The sequence below is a fragment of the Ursus arctos genome, unplaced genomic scaffold, assembly GCF_023065955.2.
Source record: "Ursus arctos isolate Adak ecotype North America unplaced genomic scaffold, UrsArc2.0 scaffold_14, whole genome shotgun sequence".
Classification (NCBI taxonomy): Eukaryota; Metazoa; Chordata; class Mammalia; order Carnivora; family Ursidae; genus Ursus; species Ursus arctos.
In genome coordinates this window covers 53011406-53038915 of record NW_026622808.1, presented here as the reverse complement: position 1 = coordinate 53038915, position 27510 = coordinate 53011406, and the positions used below count along the sequence as shown (strand labels likewise).

Here is a 27510-nt window from a genome sequence, read left to right as displayed (position 1 = left end):
GACAAAAAAATGTTTATTATAAATAACATTTTATTATAAAATTTATATAATTTTAAATAAATAAATGTATTATAAAATTTATTATAAAATTTTTAAATTAAAAATAAAAAGCAAAATGCAAAACAATCTTATAACATGTTTCTGTGTTAAAGGGAAAATGTATGCATATATATTTTACATGGAGAGAAAATTCTGGACAGATAGACACTAAACTGTTAAAAGTGGACACCTGAGGTGATGGTAGTGGTTTCATTTTCTAAGTTTACGTTTCTGTGTTCTTTAGAACTTTTCCAGTGAGTATATTATTTTCTTGGCATGTGTTACTATCATAACAAAATTATTCAATCAATGGGCTTTATATTTTAGAGTAGTTTTATGTTCACAGGAAAATTGAGCAGAAAGTACAGAGTTCCCATCTACCCACCCCCCCTCCTCCCCCACCTCCACACTTTCCCGTTACCTGCATCTTGCATTAGTGTGGTATGTTTGTTACAGCTGATGAACCAGTTTCAATACGTTAGTAAATAAAGTCCATAGCTTACCCTAAGGTTCACTCTTTGTATTGTACATTCTATGGTCTTTGACGGATGCATAATGTCAGGTATCCACCATTACAGAATACTTTCGGCACCCCAAAAATCTCCTCTGTTCCACCTTATTCACCCCTTCCTCCTTCCCTCCCACTGAATTCCTACAACCACTAATTATTTTACTGTCTCTTAGTTTTGCATTTTCCAGAATGGGGTAGAGTAGGAATCATACAATGTATAGCCCGTTCAGATTGGCTTCTTACACACAGCAATATGCACTTAAGGTTCCTCCATGTCTTTTGGTGGATGGGTACCTTCTTTATTTTTTATCACCGAATAATAGTCCATTGTGTGGATACACAATGGTTCATTTATATGTTTCCCCATAGAAGGGTATCTTGGTTGCTTTCTGTTTGGGGTGATTACAAATAAAGCTGATATAAACATTCATGTGCAGGACTTTGTGCAGACAATTGTTGAGTTCATCTAGGTAAATACCAAAGAGCGCGACTGCTGGACTGTATGGCCAGTCTACACTTAGCTTTCTAAGAAAGTGTCAAACTGCTCTCCGCAGTGGCTGTACCGTCTTGCATTCCCACCAGCAATGAGTGAGATTTTCTGTTGCTGCACATCCTTGGCAGTATTTTGTGTCGTCAGTGTTGTGGATTTTAGCCATTCTAGTAGGTGTGTGGTGGTATCTCATTGTTTTCCTCTGCAGTTCCCCGGTGACGTATGATGTGGAGCCTCCTTTCGTGTGCTTATCTGCCATCTGAGAATCTTCTTAAGTTTTTGAGTTAATGCTTCCCCACTGACACAACAGTTCTACGTCTAAGAAAAAATTCCCAAAGTCCATTCATATTTATGACAAGGTTGTTTATCATAATGTTGTCTGTAACAGAACAGAGTTGGAAACAACCTAAACAGCATGGTTAAATACGCTGCAGGGTATGTCTACATAACGGAATATCATGCAGCTCCTGGTGACAACATCGTACAGTGAGGGTCTGCAAACAGTTGCTAGGACAAGGACCAAATCCAGCCTGCTACGGAAAGCACACAAGCCAAGAATGATTAGACACTTTAAAGTAGCTGGAAAAAGTAAAAACAAGAGTAATAGTTTGCGACATGTGGAAGTCACGTGAGCTTTGAATTGGAGTGTCCATAAATCAAAGTCTTACTGGAACACTGTCACACCTAATTGTTTACATATTGCTATGGCTGCTTTTACACTGGATGTCAGAGTTGAGTAGCTACAAGACCACACAGCCTGCAAAGCCTACAAAAGCTATTGTCTGGTCTTTTACCGAAAAAATTGGACAACCCCAGTTTTGAAGAAATTCAGTAATACAAGACTCAGTGATAAAAAAGGGAATATAGCAGATGATCCCATTTCTGATGTTGATATGAAAGAAAAGGAATATAAGTAAATACACCAAAATTGCTCTCCCTGACCATGAATGTGGTTGATTTTTTTTATTTATAATTTTATGACTTTTTTTTTACAATGTACATACATTACTTATATGTTTGAAATGTTTGAAGAAACATATCACTGATCATGCTTTAAATTTGCAACTTTGAGATGGATATATGAGAGACAAATCTCAGAAGGAGAAAGAGGAAGAGTGATAAAGTATTTGATAAGTGATTTCTGGGGGCCGCTGACCGATCAGAACCCACGCCAGGCACAAATAGCCTGCACAAGTGCACTGACTCTTCAGAACCGACACTGGCCATAAACAGTGTGACAACACTGACCCATCATAATGGACACCAGGGACAGATACTCAATCCGTGTCTTGCCACAACAGCCCCAAATCAGCCCTGGAAGGAGAATGGGAAGGTCCCATGGTCTGCTGTTTTCCTTGACTGTTTGATCTTCCAGAAGGGTTATCTACCTTTGCCAATCTGTGTCTTTTAACTGGAATGTTCAGTCCATTTACATTTGTATCAATGCATGTATCTGAATAGTATATCAGCTCCGGCAACTGAAGTTCCTGTTGACACCTCTTCCTGTGGCTGGCAGACACACACACACACACACACACACACACACACACACACGGAGGATGTTGCTATCCCACTGGCCCACCCATCACCAGAATGGATTGGTGGCTATCCCCCCTTCTGTGTCCCAATTTTTCCCGATAGATGCGCCAAACCTAAAACACATGTTTGATTCCCGAGCTGCCAGGAGAGGCTAGGAAATCAACCAGCTGGCATTTTCAGCTTCTATATTGAGAGATGACAAAAATAAATGAAACTCCAAAATATTAAGTATCTACATTATACTTGGTAAATAGCACCACACATATTGTACTTACACGGCTTAAAAATTAAAAAAAAAATTCTACTTAAATAGAGTAAAATTCGTCCATAAAGCAGCTTCCAGAGGAATCATGAGGTCAACTGGCACTTTGTTTTGTTTTTACCCTGAGATAGACGGCCCTGAGCTTCGCGGGCAGTTATCACAAGAAACTGGATATTCCCTAAATGCCTCAGTGTTGGAAGTGAGACCCTTGCGAAGGGTGGTAGACCCTGCCTCTCCATTCCAGCATCTCCTGGGGTGACACACAAACCAGCAGCTGCTGCTTTACTACTTTAGGGCTAACAAGGTACGGGAGATGGTCCAAAGAAGCTTTGTGGAATGAAAGAGTAAACAGATCGTCTGATTCAGCCTCGCAAGTATGCTCTGTAATAACAGAGCACGGAGCATTTGCCCTTCGTACTGATGGAATAACTGAGACTGAGGAAAGTGGTGTGACTTCCATAAGAGACAAGGTTTTATATCAACACTGGCACCATAATCCCTGCATGGAAAAGAAAGGGACGAGGCCAGATGTCCTGCCTGTCTTTGAACACCCTATTACAATTTCCTTTGTTAGTTGAGCTCCGTTGGTCTAACAAAGACCTGAGGAAAGCAGCCATCAGAGCTAATTACCCCCAAACTTAGTGGTATAAAGTGACCATCTATTATGCTCACAGATTCCATGGGTCAGGAATTCGGACAAGGCACAGAAGGGGCGGCTTACACTGCTGCATGATGTCTGCGGTCTCAGCTAGAAGCTCTGAAGCCTGGGGGCTGGAATCAGCTGAACGCTAGTCCATTCACATGTCCTCCAGCTACAGGCCGGGGACCTCAGCTCTTCTCTGAGTGGGTCTCTCCACATGATCTCCGCATATGGGCTAGTTTGGGCTTCCTCACCCCATGCTGGTCAGGTTCCTGGGGCAGGCATCCCAAGAGAGCCAGGCAGAAGCTATACTCTTTCTATGCCCTGGCCTCAAATGTCACGTGATCACTACATGTAGCACACTCTATTTTGTATGTACAGCTAGATGACGTATATAGATGCGTGTGTATTAGCTATATTACCTTTTAACAAATTATCCCCAAAACTTAGTGGCTCAAAACTGCTAAAATGCATTCTCTCATGTAGTATCTTAGGGTCGACGATCTGCAAGCTGGGGTGTTCTGGCTCAGGGCCTCTCACGAGGGTGTAGTCCAACTACTGGCTGGGCTGCAGTCATCTGAAGGCTTGGTGGGGTGGAAGGTTCTGTCTCCAAGCTCACTCACCTGAGCAGTACAAGAAGCCCCGATTCCTCACCACGTAGGCCTCTCCAAGGGCTGCTCAGACATGAAAGTGGCTAACCCCACAGCAGGGGAGCCAGGAGAGAAGGTGAGTGCAGACGAGACAGGAAGCACAGTGCCTTTTTAAACAGAATCTCAGAACTGACATAGCCTCGTGTCTTCCCTATGCTGCTGGTCACACAGGCCAACCCTTGGGACAGCGAAGGAGGGAAGCACACTAGGGTGCGAATAACAGAAGGTGGGGCCACTGGGAGCTTCTTTGGAAGATACGATCTGCCCCATATACATAGTTATACACACACATCTTCCTTCCTCTTACCTTCTTTAAGTTCAAGTCTCTTTGTTCGGCTCCAGCCTCATGTCCCAGCCTCTAGCTCCCAGTGGGGACTCAATAAATACTTGTTAGACGGATATCGTGCAAGACATTGCTAGAGTTTGCCCACAGCCAGTTTCCTCCCTTCCTGCACACCGAGCACTGCTCAGCCCCTTGCCGTTGGGTGAGCCTTGTGACTGCTTCTGGACAGTTCAATATGAGTGGAAAAGACTCGTGTCACTGTCAAGCTGAGGGAGGGAAATGCACAGTCGTGATCCACTTGTCTCTCTCGTTCCTGCATGGCATCCCAAGAACTTCAGAGGCCAAGTGTTCTAACAGGTGCAACTCAAAGCACGAATAGCCTTGGGGCGCCTCTGGCTGGCTTAGCCGAAAGAGTATGCAACTCCTGACCTCAGGGTTGTGAGTTCAAACCCCATGTTGGGTGTAGAGATTACCAAAAACAATAAATAAACTTAAAAAAAAAAAAGCATGAATCATCACATTGTCGTCTTCAGTCCCAGACGTAAGTGCCTGTGTGAGACAAGCAGCAGGCCCGTGGAAAGTCTCTGAGCTTTTCGGGAGGCGTTAAGGCAGCCTGACCTAGCCAATCTGATTCCAGATACCTTAGCTCTTTTATCAGTGTTGCTCGCTTCAAGTTACAGACAGGGAAGCTGCAGCTCTGAAAGGCCGCAAGGCTGGCCTGAGATCTGGCAGCAAGTACACAGGGGAGCTGAGCTTCTCGGATGACTCTTCTGTTTACTAGTTGGAGACGCAGTATGGTACACTGGTTAAGCTCATGGAGGTTTGAGGCTGTGACCTTGAACCAACACCTGATGAGCAAATCACTAAATACTCTTTGCAAAAAGAGGGACATGATTGCTACTGTCTGGTGGGTGTTAAGGAGGGGTAAATCATAAATCGGAAGCCCTTGATAAATGGTAATTATCATCACCACCTCCTTTCACCACAGCTGCAAAGCAGCAAACCATGTGTGTGCCAACCTCTTCCCTTTCCTTTGACTCAGATCTTTTTTCAGGGCATCTTCCAATCAATTTCAAAGCTTTGAGACTATTTGGCTTCTCCTGGTGAAGATGTCAAGGGGATATTTTTCTTTAGAAAACATTACCCGTTTTCTAGCTCTCTGTTTGTAGCGTTTCTCGGCCCAACACGCTTCTTCGGCTTTTCTCATTAGTGCAGCCAGCCTGGGGACAGGAGCCGCCCTGCTGACCCAAGTCGGCGGATACAAAACGAACCGCTTCTCACTCTTCCAGCACTCAAGGCCTTACCACAAGAGCAAACAGCCAAGACAAAGTGAAGTTTGGTCTGCAAAGTCACACACATACCTACACTGGGGAGAAGAGGTATTTCCAAAGCTCTCCTCGTGTCCTGGTAAAAAAATCAGTACTTGTTCCTCAGTATAGGAACAGCCAACTAAACAGGGATCCAGACACATAATAAAATACTACACAGTCACCAGAAAAGATGAGGTAAGAATGTCTGAGTCCTGACCTGGAACAATGCTGACAATATGGTTTTAAGGGAGAAAAAGCAAGTTTCGGTACGACACACAGAGAATAACCTTGACTTTATAAAAGAAATATAGGGACGCCTGGGTGGCTCAGCCGGTTAAGCATCTGCCGTCAGCTCAGGTCATGATCCTGGGGTCCTGGGATCAAGCCCCACATGAGGCTCCCTGCTCAGCTGGGAGCCTGCTTTTCCCTCTGCCTCTGCTCCTACCCCCTGCTTGTGCACTCTGTCTCTCCAATAAATTTTAAAAACTCTAAAAAATATATATAAAAGAAATACATTTTAATCTGGGCATATACAGTTGGGTTATATGGGTATATGTTTATACATACAACTACACATTTACACACATAAACATACATCCACATAGTTAAACACACACTCAAACACACACTTGTACATGAAAAATACAGAAGAATAACTCAAAATTGTTAACTCAGATAGTTTCTTGTGTTTGACTGAGGGTCCCAAGGACTCCTACCTTTTAACGGATGAAATCTCTATCATTTGAGTTTATTTTAATGAACATTTATTACTGTCATTCAAAAAACCTACATGAATAGAATTTGTAGAAAGCTACCTGTCCCCTCCATGAGAGCCATAGTAATGACACCAGAGGGCTCAAGCCCTGGGTCAAGTGTTTCAAGTGCATCATCTCATAGGACCCTTACACTATCGCTGTAAGGTAGGTGTAAGTATCCCTAATTATATACGAGAGCAGTGAGGCTCAGAGTCAAGAGCAGATGGTCACACAGCAGAGAAGGCCGCAGACAGTAGCGAATCCCACTAGTGAAGGGGACGTGCATCTCCCACGATGCGGTCTGTCTGCACTCGGTGACTACCACACCACCACTGCCACAAACTCACCTGCTTATCAAACTCGGGCTTCAGAGAGTCCTCCGTGAAGATGTGGAATTGGATCTTCCTGTGGCTAAAGAGCACAGCGGACTTGAGCATGACCAGGGTCTCCTCCAGCCGATTGCCACAGGCCACCACGGCCAAGTGGATCCAGAGCTCCGGGGGCAGCACAGCCTGAAAACTCCGGAGTTCTCCAGGCCTCCTAGGAAGAAGAAAAACAAGTTAGACCTATTAATAAACTCATAAAATTAAAAAAGAAAAAACACCCAGCTAGTGAATGGTTGGAACATTTCAAAACATGAACAGGCACAATCTGTTATATTTTATAAAGTGATAAGCATTTTGACAATTCTTCCTGCTTAGAGAAAAATACCATTTATTCCCATATTTATCCTGGCAATAGCGGGATGAGTCACTGTTTGGACGGCCATAGGTGTCTGAGACTTTTTCTGCCCCGCTCAGCTGTCGAGTGCCTGCTGGCTGCCGAATGGGCCGTGTTTGGAAATAGTATTGCTAAACTTCCAACAGCTGACACACGGGCTGTGCTGCTCACACTCACACGGGCCACGCAAATTAGATTTGAACGCGACATGAACAAGACGAGGGTGGGTTGTGGCTTTCCCATGTGAAACAAGCAACATGATATTCCCATCATCTGGATGGTTTTAGGTTGCGGTGGAATGCATGACCACCGCACCAAAGTTAAATCCTGTGAGTCTGGGAGGTGAGCAAAGAAAATAACACATGTGCCTCCATCACATCTTTGGAGAGTCTTGAGAAACAGGTGTTAATCCTAACTGTCTCGCTCAAAATTGCTGAGGTGCTAGGTTTGAAATTCAGCTTCCAGTATGTAAGTTGTATTAATGAGAAACAGGCAGGAGAGGAGGCAGGTTAAGCTGAAAATCACCAAGGTATCAAATACTGAGTCAACAGCTGAGAGGGCAATAGGGTCCAAGAGTCCCGAATCATCATCCAGCTATTTCCTCGTAATAAAAGATTTGTTCCAGACAAGGAGACGCAGCCAAGCCTCAAACACACCACTGAGAGACATTTGCAGGCAAGTTGGAAGGAGTTGGCCTGGAAAAGGTGCCCTGAGACAAATGAAACTAATTTACTTGCACAAAAGACTTGGAGGCCAGGGAAACTTGGACATGGAATGCTACCTTCCTTCCAAAACCTTCCAGTCCAATCAGCGCACTGCTCCATGATCCATGGCTCTGTTCAATAATGGCAGTCTTGCTCCAGATTTCTTTCAGCAGGCAGAGAGGTGAGGGTGTGGGCGGAGCATGTCGGACAGCTTTCCAATTTGATTAACTTAAGAGCGTGCTTAGTGGAAGCTCAGCTAACCTCAGACGCCGAGAGATACTCAGATCCCACCAATTTCATGGATCACAGAGCAACACTAGAGACATCCTAAGTATCTTCCGCAGTTGTCGTCTGCTTCTTTTCATCCCCCTGCTGCTACCCGATGAGGCCACCATCTTCCCTCACCCTGACCACTGTGACAGCTCCCTAGATGGGCCACCTGCCTCCAGTCTTATCCTATAACTCCCACCCTATGCTTTCTTTTTGTTAGCACCAGAGTGATGTTCTTCTAGAATGCAAATAGGAATGTGTGATTCTTTTGATTAAAATAACGTAAGGGCTCCTGGCTGCCCTCAAGATTGAGTCCAAACTGGTGATCATGGCTCCTACTGACATCTCTTGCAACTGTCTCCAGCACCCCCGGTCTTGGGGGACAGACATTCATAATCGTGGCCATAGTCACACACACTCATGCTCTCCATCCATTTTGTTTCTGCTCAGCAGACGGCTGGGTTGTCTCCAGGTCTTGGCATGTGCATTCTCCCTGTGTCTCTCTCTGTCTCTGTCTCTCTCTCTCTCTGTGTCTCTCTCAGAAATGCTCTCCTCTGCTCTCTTTTCCCTGCTAACTTCAGACCATGTATTAATCAACAAAGCTATAGTGAGGACTACATGCCAGGCACTGTTCTAGGTACCTGAAGACAGCAGTGGACAAAACAGACCAAGATGCCTGCCCTTGCAGAAACTGTATTCTAAGGGGTGGTAGGGGAAAGACAAAGAAGGAAGTAGCGGTAACTTTGTCACTTGCATAGAAAGTTATCCAGTGATAAGGGCCATGAAGGAAATACACCCTTGAGCAGAGCGGGCTGCAACAGTGGCTGATGGGCTGGTAGATATTTTTATACAGTGCGGAGTTGGGAAAGTCCTCACTGAGATGGTGAAATCTGATGACAACGTGAAGGAGGTGAGGAAGTGAGTCATGTGCATTTCTGGGTGAGGAACATTCTAGGCAGAGGAGACAGAGCAAAGGTACTAAATCAGGATCATGCCTGTTAAATTCAAGGACCCCTGCCGAACGGACTCAGATGTCTTCTCTTCCTCAGCTCTGTGGGCAAGTTCTCAGACCCACCATTAAAGCCAGCTCCCAATTAACTTATGTAAAAGGATGGGAAGGATGTGTCGCAGATAATGCTAAAATCATAGTCAATTAAAAAAAAAAAGGCAAAAGACTGGCCAAAACATGCTATAAAAGAGATTTCATGCAAACTTGTTTGCCTAAAATATGCTCAATATTTAAGAACACTGGGATCACCCAAAGTACTAAAACGATCAATGCAACAGCACAGATATCTTAAATATGAACCACTGCCCCGTCACAAATAACTTTGCCCAGCTGAGCTTTCCTAATTGGGCTTCCACATGAACAGAAAACTCTCACCTTAGTAATCAGGAAACCACTAATTTTAAACAGTAAAGGGATTCCATTTTATTTTCAGATCGACAAAACTTAAGGAATAAAATAAAAGTCTACCCACCCCAAGCTCTGGAGTGGTTATGAAGGCAGAGAACAGCTCAGAAATAGCCAGGGGTGGGGTGCCTAGGTGGCTCAGGCAGCTAAATGTTCGACTCTTGATTTCTGCTCAGCTCCTGATCTCAGGGTTGTGAGATCTCTGTGCTGGGCGTGGAGCCTGCTGAAGATTCTCTCTTAAGCAAAAGAAAGAAAGAAATAGCCAGGGGCCATGTAAGTTAACCCAAACATTTAGGACAGCCATTTGGTAACACCTAGCAGGAATGAAGAGGCAGCTACCCCCACCAGCCATCCAGTTCTATGGCTACTATATCATCTGAAGAAAGTCTTGCACATTTGCACAAGACCCATTCAAGAAGGCTCACAGCAGCCCTGTTTACAACAGTGAGGAACTGGAAATAACTTCACTGTCCACACATAGGCGAATCACGAATATACACAATATGTTTAAGAGGAATACTACATAGCAGTGAAAACGAACACACCAGACTATCACGTCCCAACAGAAGTCAAAGAGGAAAAAAGCAACTTGCAGGAGGATAGCAATAGAATGATGCCATTTAATTTTTTCTAAGATTTTATTTATTTATTGAGATAGAGAGAGAGCATGAGCTGGGGAAGAAGCAGATGGAGAGGGAGAGGCAGACTCCCCGCTAAGCAGGGAGCCCGATGCAGGGTTTGACCCCAGGACTCCGGGATCATGACCTGGGCCAAAGACAGATGCTTAACCGACTGAGCCACCCAGGCGCCCTATAGAATGATACCTTTTAGATAAAGCTTAAAAGGAAGCAAAATAGCACTGTATGTTGCTCACAGACATGTAGTAAAAGTCAACATGCTTGAGGATGATAAAACATCAAATGCAGGATAGTGGTTATTTCTGGGGATTTAAATTTTTATTTCTTAAGATGAGTGCAAGGTACACAGAAATTCATTATGTCATTTTCTGTATTTTTTGTATGCCCAAACTATTTGACAACTTTTTAAAAAAGACTTTATTTATTTATTTGAGAGTGCGTGTGCCCACACACGTGTGCATTAGCCAGCAAGGGGAGGAGCAGCAGGGGAAAGGATAGAGGGAGAGACTGAATCTCAAGGAGACTCTGTGCTGAGCAGAGCTGACACGGGGCTCGATCTCATGACCCTGAGATCATGATGTGAGCCAAAACCAAGAGTCAGACACTGAACTGACTGAGCCACTCAGGCGCCCCAACTTTTTTTTTTTTAATTAAAAAAGGGCTTGCACCCCCTGCAGCATAGAGAGCTCCTCTACAGGCCTCCGTGATTTGAGTCTGCGTGGCACAAAAAGCAGGGGCTGGGGACTGCGCTCTTTCTTGGTGTCTGGTGACAGGTATTAAAGAAGAAAAATAAAGGCCTCTCCTAGTGGCAGTTCAAGTATCCATGGTTGGGCTTTAATGAGGCCTTTGCTGCTCCCCCTCTGTTACCTCTCACGTTACAGTCAAAATCTCACTAAGCATTTGTGTTGCGATCCCAATGAACCATCAAGTTTAAGGGCACTGAAATGGTGTGCCTTTCACCCACTCCTACCGATGGCACACACAGTGCCGCTCAAATGTCCCTTGAGACCCTTCAAGGATCAAGGGAAGTCCAGTCTACGAACCTAAAACTCCTTAACCCCTTGGATTACAGAGTTTGGGAAGGGAATGTGCAGTGGGGAATTGCAGCACTGCTCAGATTGATGGCTAGCTATGTTCTTATTTATACTTTATAAAAGGGAACTGGAGTAGACACTTGCTGTCCAGGACTTTGAGAAGCTTCCAACTAAGGCTGGAACTGATGGGAACCGTCTCGGCCACCACACTGATAGAGCCTGAATGGGAGTCAACACAGTAGAAAGCAGGGCCAAAAGGTGGCAGGTCACATCTTTCCTGGCCCTACGTAAGCACCTGGATCCAGGGGCACCTGACCATAACTGAGGACAGTTCCTTTTTTTTAGAGAGAGAAAGAGAGCGAGCACAAGCAGGAGAGGGGCAGAGGGAGATGGAGAGAGAAAATCTTAAGCAGGCTCCACACCCAGTGCGGAGCCCAACGTGGGGCTCAATCTCACAACGTTGAGATCATGACCTGTGCAGAGATCAAGAGTCAGACACTTAACTGAATGAGCCACCCAAGTGCTCCCAGAGAGCTCAATTTTTAAGCCAGTACATTTCCTTTTGCTTAAGCCACATGGAAACAAATTTACAGCTTACAAATCAAAAAGGAGTCCTAATGTAGGGCTTAAAAATGTTTCCAATCCCCTTTGACTAGCTCCGCCTCTCTCATAGTCTCACCTTAAGTCAGTCTTTGAAATGCTCACTGAATCCATTTCTTCTTTGTTGCTCACTGCTAGGGCCCTGATCCAAAGCCCCGCGCTCTTGCAGTTATGTAGCTGGAAGAGATACCAGATACCATCTAGTGCAGGGGATTCCCTACCCAGATCACACGTCAGTCATTGGAGATACTTGTAAATATGCAACCCTCCACGCCACAAGAGATGCCCAATCAGTGGGTCTTGGGGGCAGTCCTGGAGTTTGCTTATTAAGAACACCCATTGTTATTGGCTACAGCCAAGAGCTAATGATGTGAGCTGACCTCTCACCTCTCCTTTCTCTCGCAAACTCTTCCCCCACGCCCTCAGGAAAACCCCCTCCGTGCTCAGCCTTTTCTCAGGGTATTCTCTCCACGTCTTGCCGTAATGGAAACATGGCTGCCTCGTGAGGATGCCGCCTCCCCAGCAGATCGCCATGTGGACACTGCTCTTCCTCCCCTGTCCCAGGACACTCGATGCAGTAGCTGGGCTGGTGTCGTTTTTGCTCGACTTCACCGCCACACCTGGACATGGGACGTGTCTTCAAAGTGATGTCTGTGGATGAAGACTATTCTATCTTCTGTCTTTGTTGGTGTCCTCTCTCGGCTTCCTGAGACTGCTCTTAACTCAAAGAAGAGCTTAGCTCCTTGCTCACAGAACTCCTCCCAGCATTCTCCAGGACTTCAACCACTGTTTAGAAGAAGCTCCCTGCTTCCTGACCCTTCAATCTGGGCACTTCTGCACCCACCACCTTTCCTTCTTTCTACCCGAGACACCCCGTGCTGTGCTCACGTCCTGGACTTTTACTGTGTCCTCCGCCTGGAAGTCTTCCCTTTGCACAGACACCCCCTTCTCTTTTAAACAGCAGAATGAGCTTCCCTGACCACCTCATCAAAGGAGCACCCTCCCTTTTATTCTCTGTCATGGTCTTTGCTTATTTCCTTCCAAAAACTTACCTCAGCTGGTGATTATAAATTCTTTCAATGTAATCTATATCAAGGACACAACATTATATACCATCAGTCTAAGGCAATGTAAATAAGCAAAATCTCTATCTTCAGAAAAAGATCAGAACAAAATACACAATGTATACTTCCAATTTAAAAAAAATAATAAAACAAGGGTGCCTGGGTGGCTCAGTCGCTTAAGTGTCTGACTTGATTTCAGCTCAGGTCGTGATCACAGGGTCATGAGACTGAGCCCCATCTTGGGCTCTGTGCAGGCTGTGGAGCCTGCTTGAGATTCTCTCTCTCCCTCTCTCTCTGCCCCTGCGTGCATATGCTCTCTCTATATATGAAAACAAATATATATATATATATAACATATATTGAAATATTAATGTTGGTAAATGGAAAAAAATCTTGCCCTATAAAACTTTCTTTGCATGTTATGTCCTGGTTTATATTCCATTGAATACATGTTTTTACAGATGTAGTAATAGTGTACCTACAACTTTATTGTCTGCATTTTCCATCTGCTTCTTTTGTTTTTCTCATTACTTTTTAAGTCTTCATAGCTGGATCATTGTAACTGGCGATCTACTAGTCCATCCAATGAAAACACCAGAGCTTATTAGTCTAGCCCTTTTGTTGGTTGTTTCCAACTGTTCTGTCATATTAAAAAACAGAAAAGTCTGGTACTAAACATTGTGAGCCAACAGATTTTTTTCTTCTTTTCATTATGGCCTTCGACTACATTCCCAGAAATGACATTACTGGGCAAATAGCTATTATCCTACCAAGAATGTAGTCACCTTGACAGTTTCTCAAATTTACCCAAGAGTTATTAGAAAACACATACCGTGAGAAAAAACAAAGCCCAAAAAAACATAACAAACATGACCCCTGCCACCTCCGAGTTACTTGCATGACATAACCATGGAGATGACTGCTGAAACACGATGAGATGGGATTGCATAGGCATCCATGCCTCCAAATTCTGCATGTTCCAGAGGGTGATGTGTCAGCTGCAATTATCATTAAGACACCACATCAAATCACTTTGAGCCTCTGAGTGAGAAAGCCATCCCATTCCCAGTTCTCTTTCAACAATGTCAGTAAGAAAGTCTCAGCTTGGTGCTAACATGTCTTGAACACCTTTCTAATGTTACCTAACCCTCCATTTCAACTAAAAAGACAGCAGATCTCAGATACAGAAACTTCAACAGCCAAGTCAGAAATGATCAACATTGTTTTATCCTCTTAGTGTCTGAGTCAATGATTACATTCTATTTATGTTACCACCGACAATTTGTGGCAGTGATAGAAAGTTTCCCTTAAAATCAATATACTCAGAATGTGGAACCCTCACACGTTGCTAGTGGGATTATAAAACAGTGCAGCCACTTTGGAAAACAATTCCACAGTTCTGGTTAAACACAGAACTACCACGTGACCAGGCAATTCCGCTCCTATGTATCTACCCAAGAGAAATGAAAACATATGTCCACGCATAAAGTTGTGTGCAAATGTTCATAGCAGCATTATTCACAATAGCCAGAGTCTAACCCAAATGTCCCCCAACTGATGAATGGATAAATAAAAGGGAACATACTCATAAAATGAAAAATCATTCGTCCATTAAAGGAATGTAGCGCTGATGTATGTTATAACACGTATGAACTTTAAACAGTGAACTGTGACGCTTGTTAAAATACAGAAGACCACATATTTCCGATTCCAGAGATAGGAAAAGTCCACAGTAGGAAAATCCAGAGAGACATAAAGTAGGTTAGTGGTTACTAGGGACCAGGGGAAGCGACAAAGGTGGAGTGATGGCTTAATGGGCACAGGATTTCTTTCTTTAGGGTAGTGAAAATATTCCGAAATTCGGTGTGGTAATGGTTACACAACTCTGCGAATAAACTAAAAACCCCAGTATTGCACACCTTGAAAGGGTATTTGGATTGTATTGCAATCAAGGTATGATTCAATAAATAAATGCTCTTAGGTTTAACAAAGATTTTTTTTTTTAATGTTTCAAGTTAGCACTGGTAGCGTGGCCATATTTTAAGAATGATGGCTCTGATGTGGGATCGACTGCCATTTGGAAAACGTTGTCTCAATGGTCCCAGCTCAAGCCCTCCCTGCGCATACGCAAGATGATATTCAGAGCAGGCTCAGAGGGGGAAGCAGCTTTACCAGCTCTACACTGTCCGAGATGAGGCGTCTCCTTAATCACTTAAAAGTCTCAAGAGTGCAACTTAATTAAACTTCAATTTCTGGAGTGTATAAATAATGAAATATGGCACTTATGTGTAGTGCTATTTACTTTGTAGCCTATTACTGCAAAACACACTGAATTATTAAAGTGAGTAATTGGTTCTCCTCAGACCCTCTTTTCTGCTGTCTCCTGCTACCTCTTACTGGGGCTTCTCCTTAACTGACAAGCTGAATTAACGCAGGTAAACCTGACGGGGTGGCGGGCAGGCAATGGAGGCTTAACAGAGAAGACCAGTTCTTTAAAACAGAGTCTAAAACAGTGTTGTTGGTAACTTGTTTTCATAGGGAAGGAAACATAGAACTATTTTGGGAAAAAAAATGGTAGAAGATGAATGTTGAGAAATCGAATACTCTCATCGGGGCGAAGAATAGATTCCCTCCCGAGTGGAATCCTACCAGATGAAACCATAGCTTTTGGAGCCTGCAGAAGGCCTGCAGATGAGGCCAGAGTGGCGGTTTAGAAGCGGAAACACCTTGCTTCAGCCTCTAGAAGGAGAGGCTGGTAATGGGTAATTATATCCATGCTACACGCTGGCAGTGAGAGACACTAATAAAGTTCTCTGCAAACCACAGGTCTGGGAACACATTCGTCCCCTGACAAAAAATTTCCCTGCAGGAGCTGTGAGTAGAGCCTTCACTTAGAAACCCAGACATGACGCTAAGGACTGTGCTAACAGTTAAATCACTTTTAATGACCCATGGTTTGGAGTTAAATCAAGTACAATTAATCTTCTGAGATAGGCAGAGAAGCTGACATTTGCCTTGAAGCCATGGTATTATATGAATAGTGTCAACACTGTGCTAGAAATCTGCTTGGGGGGGCAGTGCATAACACAATTATTTGATAAGTGCATTCAATTATGAATAGCATATTTTTAGTTTGGATCGTGATATTTAAAACATGGCTGTGTTCCTAAACAAAGTCTAGGTCTATTACATAGTAGGTGTTCAAAGCCTGAAGCTGTCAATCTTGCCTATGCGTCTATCTGTATGCATGTCTGCTTTTCGGCATTACTGGACATATACACCTGCTTTATGATTAGTAAGTGGCGGTGAAAGGATTCAAACTCAGGGAACTAGACTGAAGAGCCCATGCTTTTAATCATTATGCTCTATTTGGGGCCACACACAAGTGATTCAGAAAAGGAGCCTGCTTTGGGCAGATAAAGCCTTTATCTGTACTCAGGGCTCACAGCTCAGTGATCTGAGTCTGGACTGGATTTTCGCCGCCCCCCCCCCCCCCCAGCCCCGGCCTCTCTGGGCATGGCTCTCAGTGCACACCTTTACCAACTCCAGCTTCACAACCCATGCATTCACCGTTCGCTGACATCATGCACAAGTGTGTTTATATATACTCCTCTCCCTCTAACTCTGCGATCCTGCCTGGACTAATTCTCAATTCATTTGTTCCCCTCATGATTGTTCCTGACACACAGGAGATTCTATTTCTCTATCCCCCTCTTCTTCCCAAATTAAGATGTTATTGAGATTGTAAAATATGAACCAGCAGTGCTAGTTTGAAATAAATTGCTGGTGACATACAAGGGAGAAGAATGAGGATTACGTATTCTGCAAATGGACACTTCTAGCTCATGGCCCGACAAAGAGCATGAAAGACCAACTCCAGGAGAGGAAAAATGGTCTCTCCAACTAATTTCCATCCTCCAAGGCCTCAGGCAATAAGGGATTTTTAATTTTTATGATAATTCATATACTTTAACTTATTTTATAAATTATACAATTAATTCACACATTCATCATAGAAAAAATTTTAAATACAGACAAGCCAAAGGCGGGTACCATAATTCCAATTCCATAATCACTGTTAACATTTTGGTATAATGGTACAATCTTCCAGAGTTATACCCCATGTATGTGGATGTGTATCTATAAATACGTAAGTATGTTAAAGCTTGTTTTAAAGGGGTAATTTTTATAACTATTTTCCCTTACAAATATGAAAAATCTTTACAGATTAAAAAGAGAGTTTTAATCAAAGGATCTTCTCCAAAGGGATTCTAGAAGACAATCAAAGAGTTCAAATTTTAAGATTTGTTCCCCAGTACAGCATGGTGGTAAGCATTTTGGCTCTCAAAGCACATGGACCTGGCTTCAAATTCAAGGTCTGCCTCTTGGCTGCCCCATCTTGGGCAAATGCTTTAACCATTTCTGACCCTCAGTTTCCCCATCTGTAAAATGGGCATACAGATTATAGTGGACATCTGCTTTTGGTTTTGGTGTTTCTTACCAGCATCTGTTTCCAAGAGTCTCTGGTAAGAACACTTCAATTTTCTTTTGGAGAAGCCATTCCTCTTCTGTTCTCAGTCCATGAGGTTTGGAAGGGCTGAATCATGCTCTCCCCAAGCATGGCCATCAGTGATCGGATATGCATGTGATCCACGTCAGGTCAACAGAGGTAACCCTGGGACTCTTGACGGATGAAGTTCTTCCCTTCACAGTGACTGAAGAGGAGAAGGCAAGCGGAGACCTGTTGGAACTCTCACCTGGAGAACACCCACCTGAGGGTGTGGTGCACACGGAAGGCGGCAGAGATGGAAGACAGCTAGAAATCTGGGTACACCTGCGATGGAATCCTTATCTCCTTTGCACTTTCCAGTTTTATGAGCCAGTAAGTCGCCTGTGATGACTACGTGTATAAACTGATGAAGTAAGACTCTATCTCTGGCAACTGAAAGTGCTCTGCCCTATCCAATAATAGTACCTACCTCTCCAGTTGTTAGGAAGAAATGAAATGATATGGGGAAGTGCTTCATACAGTATTGTGGCTTAATTTTTAAAAAAATATTTTACTTATTTATTTGAGAGAGAGAGTAGAAGTGGGGAGGGGCAGAGCGAGAGGGAGAAACAGGTTCCCCACTGAGCAGGGAGCCTGACTCAGGGCTTGATCCCAGGACCCAGAGATCATGACCAGCGCCAAAGGCAGGTGCTTAACCGACTGAGCCATCAGGTGCCCCATATCGTGGCATATTTTAAGTCATCATTAAATATCAGTTGTTACCATCATCATTATTAAATACTAACCTGAAATGTACCAGAGGCCTTCATTTTTCTCTATTTTATTTTTTTTTATTTTTTTTTTAAAGATTTATTTATTTATTCGACAGAGATAGAGACAGCCGGCAAGAGAGGGAACACAAGCAGGGGGAGTGGGAGAGGAAGAAGCAGGCTCATAGCAGAAGAGCCTGATGTGGGGCTCGATCCCAGATCGCCGGGATCAGGCCCTGAGCCGAAGGCAGACGCTTAACCGCTGTGCCACCCAGGCGCCCCTCTCTAACTATTTTAATTCCATGACAAGAACAGGCAGGCAAGCTGCAAAAGGCACGGTACTTTAGGTCTCAGCATTCTATCTTACTGCAAACCAGATTTGAAGTTTTTGTACACTTTTTAAACGAAATGTTTCTTTGAAAATGCCAATTTCCAATGTGCTTCCGACTTCTCTTGTGTTTCTAACAATGCTTTCTCCCTGAAGGGTAAAATCTGATACTTGAACACCAAAGCTTGTTACTTTAAGGCTGGGGGTCAGACAACTGAGGTCCTTATAATTCTCACAAAACTCAGAGGAGGAGAATGCAGGGCATCTTTTTTTTATACATAATTTTTATTTTGTTATATTAGTCACCATAAGGTACATCCCCAGTTCAACCAGCGACGCAGAGCCCTGGGTAGCAGTGTCTGTGGACAAAATTCTGCATTTGGCTTCCCTGAGAACACTTCCTAATTCCCGTGAACTCCTCGCCACCCCCTCTACTTTTCTGAGCTGGGAAACCATAGCTCTCCACCCTTGAGTCGACACCAAGGCTAGAGAGAGCCCTAAGTCCAGTCTGACACTCTCCAGAACCATAGTCCAAGTCCCCAAGAGGCCGTCAAGACGGTCCTCCCTCATCTACTCCTTTAGCTTTTACTAAGGATCCGAAGACCGGGTCTGGTGTATTATTTATCATACACGGAAGCTGAGTTTTGATCTCCTCGAGTCATAATCCAGGAAAAGCCTGCCCAAATCTGCACCTGAGCCCCAGCTCACGTCTGCTGAGAGTTTCTGGCGTGCTGCCGGCTGTGCCAGCATTTTACCTGTACGATGTCATGTTATCGTTGAGCTTAGGAGGAGGCCATGATTTGCTGAGGAGGACTAATTCAGAGCCACACAGCTCGCTTGCTGGGGCTAGCCATGATTCCGTTCCTCACTAATAAACAACGGTGGACAGGAAGAGCACTGAGAACGGAGAATCTGTTGAGTGACCACCACGGGCTAGCCCTGTGCTGGGTGCTTTAGGTACCTTATTATTTTATCTCTTTGGACCTCAGTGCCCACCCACCCCCCCATGAAAAGGGGTCACATTTTGGATTACGTGTTCTCCACTGTCTCTTCCTTACATAAAGCTTGGATTCTAAATGGTACCAATGATGAATTTCTACTAGACTATTTCAGTCTATCGTGTTTTGCTAAAAGAGGTCAAGGGGAGGGAACACAGGCAAAGATCAAGACATCACCTTCAAATACACCAGAGTCACTTCTTGATGGCACAAAATCACAGAGTCCCAATAAAGGTATCAAGTCAAGAAATTCCTCTTTTCGGGGGCAATTTTCAGAATTTCAGAATCTGAAATCAAGTGCTGGGGAAGATTTGGAAAAGAGCACAAAATCTCCCATCTTCTGCAAAAGTCTCTTCTTTTCTTTTTTTTTTAATATTTTAAATGGTGGTAAAATATATATAACATACAATTTTGTCTTTTATTTTTTCTCAGTGAGATAACATGAAGAGAAGCATTTCCAAGGAAAACAAATCTGTTTTCAGATTTTCTTCAAAAGAATCTCACCTGTGAGTTAGTAGGGGGATTAGTGTCAATATGGCTACTATTTACTCAACTTAGTGAAGGTGATACAAGCAGGCACCACATGCCCAGATTAGGCAGAACTCCTTGGTAGTAAGTGAAAGGAACTCAGTTCAGGGATTCTAGGAAAGGGATGAAACGGCACAGCCAACAAAGGGCAGGAGCTGGCCTTGGGAACAACATCAGGACTTGCCTCCCCAAGTCGGGTTCATATACTCTCAATGCAGACCAGCTTCCTCCATATGCAGGAAACATGGCAGTCAATCCTGAATTTCATACCTTAATCTTAGCCACTTGAAACAGTTTGCTCTTAAACTATCTCTGATCCAATTTTTAAATCCCTATGAAAGGGTCTAATTTGGCCCAAGAACCTATCTGGAATCACCTGCCACCTGGGACAAGGTTAAGGGCACATAATGGCTGTTCCAGGGTGTGGTGGATGTGCCTTTCCTATGTGCCTCCCCACCCCCCGCCCCCAAAACCATTCCCCTTTCTCTCCAGTGACAGCAGTGAGATTTTGATTTAAAGAACCATCTGGTTTGGGTAAGATGATTTTGGAGGAAAATACCAGAAACCTCAACTCCAACACATGTAGCTGGAGGGCCCAAGACAGGGCAGGTATCAGGATTTGTTAATTTTGGGGCTCAGTAACGTCCTCAAGGATCCAAATTCTCCTACTTTCTCTATTCTACTGCTCACAGTGATGGCTTCATCCTAAAGCTGGTCCTCTAAGAATCATGGTAGTAACTGGGACTATTTATTTCCTTGTCCATATCTAGCACATGGAGTCTTTTGCCCAATCATATAAAATATGTCCTTCCCTTCTGGCTGATTCAGCAACATGGGTCAGGTAACACCTGTGGACCAATGACCATTGCCAGAGAAATGAGTGTATTGAATGTTCTAGTGCTGCAAGCACATGGCTTACACGGTGAAAGGGCTGGGATTACCATGCCTGGCTTACACCATCTCCTGGAGGTGCGGTCCACCCACAAACTGCAGGGGCGGGTGGGAGGAATAGAGGTCAGAAGCCAATCACAACAGCTACCACATCACCTTCCCCTGGGCGGTTTGAGTGGTCATGGTCTCAACTCTAACTAGGGGTTGGGCCTTGCTTGGTTTAAGTGAATTAGTCAATCCTATCCAATCCAACTCCTTCCCAGTTCCTCCCCCATTCCACAGGAATTAAACAATGAAAGCCAATGAGATGCGAGAAAACTGGGGTTTGAGAAAACAAAAACATTCTCTCTCCCCAATTAAGTACGGGAAGGAATCTAGAATGGTCCATGGAGTAATGTTTAGCTCAACATAGATAGATGTGGTTACATATGGACATATTTATACGTGTAAATATGCAAGTTAGTATAAACACATACGTGTTTCACTCTGTCAGCTGTGAGTGTCTAAAAGAAATGATATCCCAGTAGCAACAAGCATGCCTTGTACCCAATTCTTAGTTTCCAATACCATTCTCCAGTAAGAGGAATCAGGGCTCCTTGAAGAAATGGCTGATTCAAAAAAATGGAGCAGAAAATATACAAGATGAGCCCAGGGCATCCTGAAGGGCCAGAGAGTAAGGGAGTGCTCAAAAAACTAGAAATGAAAACAAAAAACAAAAACACATTGATTGGAGTATGTCAAAGGAAAATAAAAGCCAACTGTAAGAGCTCCTAATGGCCAATAAAGAAACAATTCCAGCAACACAACAGTGATGTAGGATTATAACTCAAAGTATAAAATAAATATATATCCATAAGTCCATACTGATATAATGACTGGATAAATTAATAAATGGAGGAGAAGAATCAAATCTCCCATTAGGAGAATTTAAAATAATTTAGGTAGATACTCCCACCATCAAGGAGGGAGAGCATCACTGCTCACCCCTCAGGTGTGGGCTGGCCAGTGACTTCCTTCTACAGTTTATAGTATGGAGGCACCTGGGTGGTGCAGTGGTTAAGCGTCCGGCTCTTGGTTTCCATTCAGGTAGTGATCTCAGGGTTGTGAGATCGAGCCCTGCGTTAGGTTCCATGCTGAGCGTGAAGTCTGCTTGAGACTCTCTCCCTCTCCCCCTTCCAGCTCTCTCTCTCTCTCAAATAAATAAATCTTTTTTAAAAAATTAAGTATATAGCATGGCAAGGGTGGGGCGGGGGGAAAGAACAAATTGCCAGTAGAAAACCCCAAATACACACCACCTCTTACAGGTGACCAAAGCAGTCATAAATCATGTCAATAGCATATATTCGATATGATACGATGGAAAGGACACTTTCCCTCACTGGCCTTCCTCCCAATAACCCATAACTTCGTACGATCAAGAGTAAAGCATCAGACACATTCCAATGGTAGGGCATCCTACAAAATATCTGACCAATGCTTTTTAAAACTCCCAAGGTTTTAAAACAAGGACAGTTTGAGAAACTGCCATAGCCAAGAAGAGCCTAAGGAGATGTGACATCTAAATATCACATGCGGGGCGCCTGGGGGGCTCAGTCAGTTAAGCATCTGCCTTCAGCTCGGTCATGATCCCAGAGTCCCAGAATCAAGCCCTGTGTCAGGCTCCCTGCTCAGCGGAGAGCCTACTTCTCCCTCTGCCCCTCACCCCTCATGCTCGTGTTCTCTCTCTCTCACTCTCTCTCTCAAATAAATAAATAAATAAAATCTTTAAAAAAAAAAAAAGGAAATAAATATCTTGTGCTATCCTGGCCAAGATCCTGGAACAGAAAAGGGACATTCTGTAAAAACTAAGAAAATGTAAACAAACTATACATTAGTAATTATACTATTACTTCATTAATTAGAACAAATATATCAAACTGATGTAAGATTTTAATAACGGAGGAGACTGGGTTCAGGGTATATGGAAACTCTGTACTACTTTCTCAGTTTTTCTAAAAATCTCAAACTATTCTAAAAAGTAACATCTATTAAAAAGAAAAAAGATACCCTCTCTTGTAAGGATGTTACAATTAGATATCCTCACTATCATTCTTATTGTTCTTTACTACGAGATTATTTCAAATATTATTAAATAATATGTAATGTAATCATGTATGTAAAATCTTCACATAGTGCTGGCACAAGGTAGGTGCTGTGTTCGTTCATTAGGTGATTTGACAAATACGCATTGAGTACCTACTATGAGATCAACTCTGTTCTAGGTACCAGTGGTACAGGGATGAATAAGACATGAAGTATACATTGCAGGAGAGGAGCAAATAAAACACAATGTTCATATAATAACCAGTGCTACTAAAAAAAAAAAAAAGCACTAACCAGGGTAAGGGAGTAGAGAATGATGGGGAGGTCCTTTTTTCTAGAGCAGTTGGGAGGACTCTTCTGAGAAGAAAACCTGAAAGCAGGGTGCCTGGGTGCTCAGTCGTTAAGCATCTGCCTTCGGCCCAGGGCGTGATCCCAGGGTCCTAGGATCGAGCCCCGCATTGGGCTCGTTGCTCTGCTGGGAGCCTGCTTCTTCCTCTCCCACTCCCCCTGCTTGTGTTCCCTCTCTTGCTCCCTGTCTCTGTCAAATAAATAAATAAAATCTTAAAAAAAAAAAAAGAAAAGAAAACCTGAAAGCATAGTCCTGAAAGAAGTAAGGGACTAGCCACACAAGGATGTGAGTAAAGAACATTCTAGGGGCGCCTGGGTGGCGCAGTCGTTAAGCGTCTGCCTTCGGCTCAGGGCGTGATCCCGGAGTTCTGGGATCGAGCCCCACGTCAGGCTCTTCAGCTGGAAGCCTGCTTCTTCCTCTCCCACTCCCCCTGCGTGTGTTCCCTCTCTCGCTGGCTGTCTCTCTCTCTGTCAAATAAATAAAATCTTTAAAAAAAGAACATTCTAGCACAGGGAACAAGTAACAAGTGCTGAGGTGGGAATGAGTTCAGCATACTTGAAGGCTAGTGTAGCTGAAACACAGTGGTAAGAGACAAGGTCAGAGACCCAAATGGGTCTGCGATCAGGCAAGGCATGAAGGCCGACTAAAAATCTGAATTTTCTTCTCATTGTGAGGAGAAGTCGGTAATAGGAGGCTTTCCCCAGCAAAGACCCAACGTGGTCTACATAGTTCACATTGTTCCAGCAGCTATACGGGAAATGGACTATAGAGGGCGCTAGAGTGGAGGCGTGCAAACCAGATCTTGTGCTACTGAGGGGCCCACGTGTGAAAGGTGGTGTTTAGGAGCCAGTGGTAGGCGTGCAAGTGGGGAGATATACTTTTTTAAAAGATTTATTTATTTATTTATTTATTTATTTATTTATTTATTTATTTATTTTAGTGAGAGTGAGATCACGAGTAGGAAGGAGAGAGGGTGAGAGAATCTCAAGCAGATTCCTTGCTGAGTAGGCAGCCCGATGCGGGGCTTGATCTCAAGACCCTGAGATCATGACCTGAGCTGAAACCAAGAGTCGAACGCTTAACCGACTGTGCCACCCAGGTGCCCGGGGATATATTTTGACATAGAGCCAATATGACTTGCTGATCAATAAAAGGCGGAATCATGGACCAATCAACAAAAATGAATGTGAATAGAATCAAGACTCAGAGCACGTATCACAGACGGTCCCTAAGTTCTGGAGACCTTTAATGTGCTCTGGGGCTACCAGCTAATTATAGGATCACCGCAGAGTTGGCATTTTGCTATATCACACCATCCCCCTTAAGTGAAACCTTTATTCAGGCTTGAACCCTCCGAAAAGACTTATCTCAGATACCAAAGGGAACTGCAGGAAATGGTGTCTCTTGATGAGCGAGTAAACACGCTTCCTTTCATTGGAACAGCTGGGGAGGCTGCCAAGTGTAAACGTGTTTCTCTATTGTCTCCCCACCCCCACCTCTCCCAAATTCTGCAAGAGCAACAACTCCTTTCACCACTGTACAATGAGTGCCTGGTCCAGAATATATGTGCAAAAACATTTGCTGAATGACTGTGGACTGAAATGGCAGAGGACCTCCACAGAGCTCCGAGGTAGCCTAAGTCTCCCTTAGAAACCATATTTCAAGAGAAAACAGCAATACCCAGGCCAATGCAAAAAGAAAAAGAATAAAGTTCAGGAGAGGGTTGAGATTGAGTAATCAGTAAGAGTTCTAGGCTAGAGCCAATAAATAAGAAACCAATTTTGCAAGAGGCAGCACAAAGGGCTAAGCAATAGTCATTGTTAGGATTTTACAGCTAAACTGGATGATCTCATCATAGGATCATCAAATGTCAGAGCTGGAAGAGATCTTGGAAAACTTTTGGATTGATTTGCTCAGTTTACAGATGAGGAAATTAAGGTGAAATGGCTTGGGATTAGAACCCAATTTTCTGGCCTCCAGATGCCAAATTCTTTTCTACGTTGCACTGATTAGCAGTTATGTTCCACTGCCTGTTCATACATAGGCTCAAAGAGGAGTTTTCAGAAGCAAGTTGGAGAGATAGGCTTTTAAAGTTTACTCTCCAGTAAAATTCTTTTTAGAATTCATTTCCATAAGAACCAAATCATCCCCTCTTGATCAACTTTTCCTCTTATCATTCAGTGAAAATAAGGCAGCCTATCACGATTCCCTTTTTGACATGGCTGCCAGGAAGCTTAGAGCTAAAATTAATACTTACTCCTCATAACAATAGTGGCTTAGTTTTTGACAAACAGTGCTTATTTCTCCCTCCCCTTTATGACTTTTCATTTTTTAGGATGATTTCAATGGCCTTATTATATATGTTTTTTTACTGAAAGTCGTCTCAAATTCTCTCTGGAAGTCAGCCAGGTGTAAATCACCAATAAACCAAAATGAAGAGAAGATTTCATTTCTCTTGTGCACTTGGAATGGCTACGTAGATTGTGGTGTCCATTTCCAGATCCCACCCCTGACCTAAAAGCTCAGACCTTACCTCTGGGCTTTATATTTATAGAGAGGAGAGGCCACCGCAGGACAGATTGCATACAAATGACTAGTTATAAAATTGTAGGGTCTGTCTGCTAACTAGGCAAGTCCCTGGAAACTTCTCTGAAATGAAAACAAGATGTGGAAGGAGAGGGCTATGCTTCCTGCGCTGACGTGGCAGGACTTCACTTACAGCCGTACCCTGGGGGAAGCAAGGCAGCCCGGGCCACGGATGGTCAGCAGGTGGTGGACTGTACCCCGTCCAACCCCACGCTTGCTGCTGACTACTCCCTGGGCCCGAGAAATGAGATCATGTACCTTCATCTCTTCTGGATTCCAGCCACGTAACGAGATTAAAGCACCCAATTTCTGAAAACACGAGGCTTTCTTTTCCCTCCCTAAAGTGAAATTCCTCCTAAACCACAAAAATTTAACCCAAGCAGGATTAGAAGAGCAATAAAGGAGTCCATGCAGAGATCTTCCCTCCTGCTCCCTCATTGTCTCAGAATCTTCTGCTGCCATTTCTGTCCAGGCAGTAAAAAAAAAAAAAAAAAAAAAAAAAATTAAGTCCCTGAAAATGTCAACTTCTCCAGAGGTCATAGACTTTCATCTTTATGCATCTGAGCTTGAGACTTCCAGTGGCTTTTTTGTTGTTCGCTCTTTCCAGAGTTTTAAGAATTTTGTTCTATATTCCTATGGTGTTGGCCATGACTTCCATGATAATATAAGAGATATGTTCAAAAGAAAAATGGCTTCAGGAGGTACTGTTGCTCGTGGAAATAGTCCTCCCCTAAAACATCCATTTGGATTCTGCTCATGATCTCTTCTTAGAGCCAATTTGTTCAGATAGAGACAAGAAGACGCTGCCCCATGTACCCAACACCTTGAAGAATGAGGCTGTTGTAAAAATCCATGATGCTTCTTTAGAAAAATCTCAGAAAAACTATGAAATGCAGGCATGACTAGTTAGGGTTATGACAACAGCATAGCAGGTAAGAGTCAACCCCGCCCAGACCGCCTGAGTCTTTACCCTTATCCACCACAAGTGATCTATGAACCCCAGGCAAATGGTTAAACCTTGTGTGTTACTTCCCTTACCTGTGGAATGGGGATTATAATGATTAGTGCTTACTTCATAGAGCAGGCTCTCAAAGGCTGGTGTGTGTTAGAAACAATGGGAGGGCTTGCTAGAACACAGATTACTGACCTCACCCCCACTGATTCTGATTTCGTGGGGCCGGCTGGGGCCTGAGAATCTGCATTTCTAATGATGGCCTCAGGAGACACTGTTGCTGCTGGTTCCAAGACTACACTTCGAGAACCGCTACCATAGGGCTGTGGTGCAGATGACACGGTTCATATATGCACAGTAAGTCTTAACAAGGACTGCTTTTGTGGACTGCTGTTAGCAGGGTGCCTGGCAAAAGATTAGCTGTGTTAAATGGTGTCAGTCGTCACTGTCTTACGAGCTGTCCCTTCCACTTACAGATCTTAGTAAACTTGCAGTTGAACCTTAGGGCAACACATTATAAGAACCCCCAGCTCCTAACAGAAATGCCTGATTTTAAAGTATGTATATATTCATAAGAGCTTGTAAATCGTTCCCAATACTTAAAAGGGACTCTG

General features: G+C 43.7%; 1 protein-coding gene across 2 annotated transcripts in view; it reads right to left on the bottom strand.

The window, feature by feature from the left end:
• The window catches only part of GXYLT2 (glucoside xylosyltransferase 2), an 89732-nt gene that overhangs the window by 60865 nt on the left and 1357 nt on the right, over positions 1-27510 (bottom strand). Inside the window, exons 1-2 of one of the 2 annotated variants that reach the window (XM_048226962.2) lie at positions 11939-12416; positions 6827-7019 (exon numbers count right to left, since the gene is read on the bottom strand). In XM_048226962.2, coding sequence (XP_048082919.1) covers positions 6827-7019; positions 11939-11973 — 228 coding nt within the window. In that variant the 5' untranslated portion in view covers positions 11974-12416. Of the gene's footprint in view, positions 1-6826; positions 7020-11938; positions 12417-27510 lie in introns of those variants that run through there. The other variant, XM_044385147.3, reaches the window with a different exon arrangement.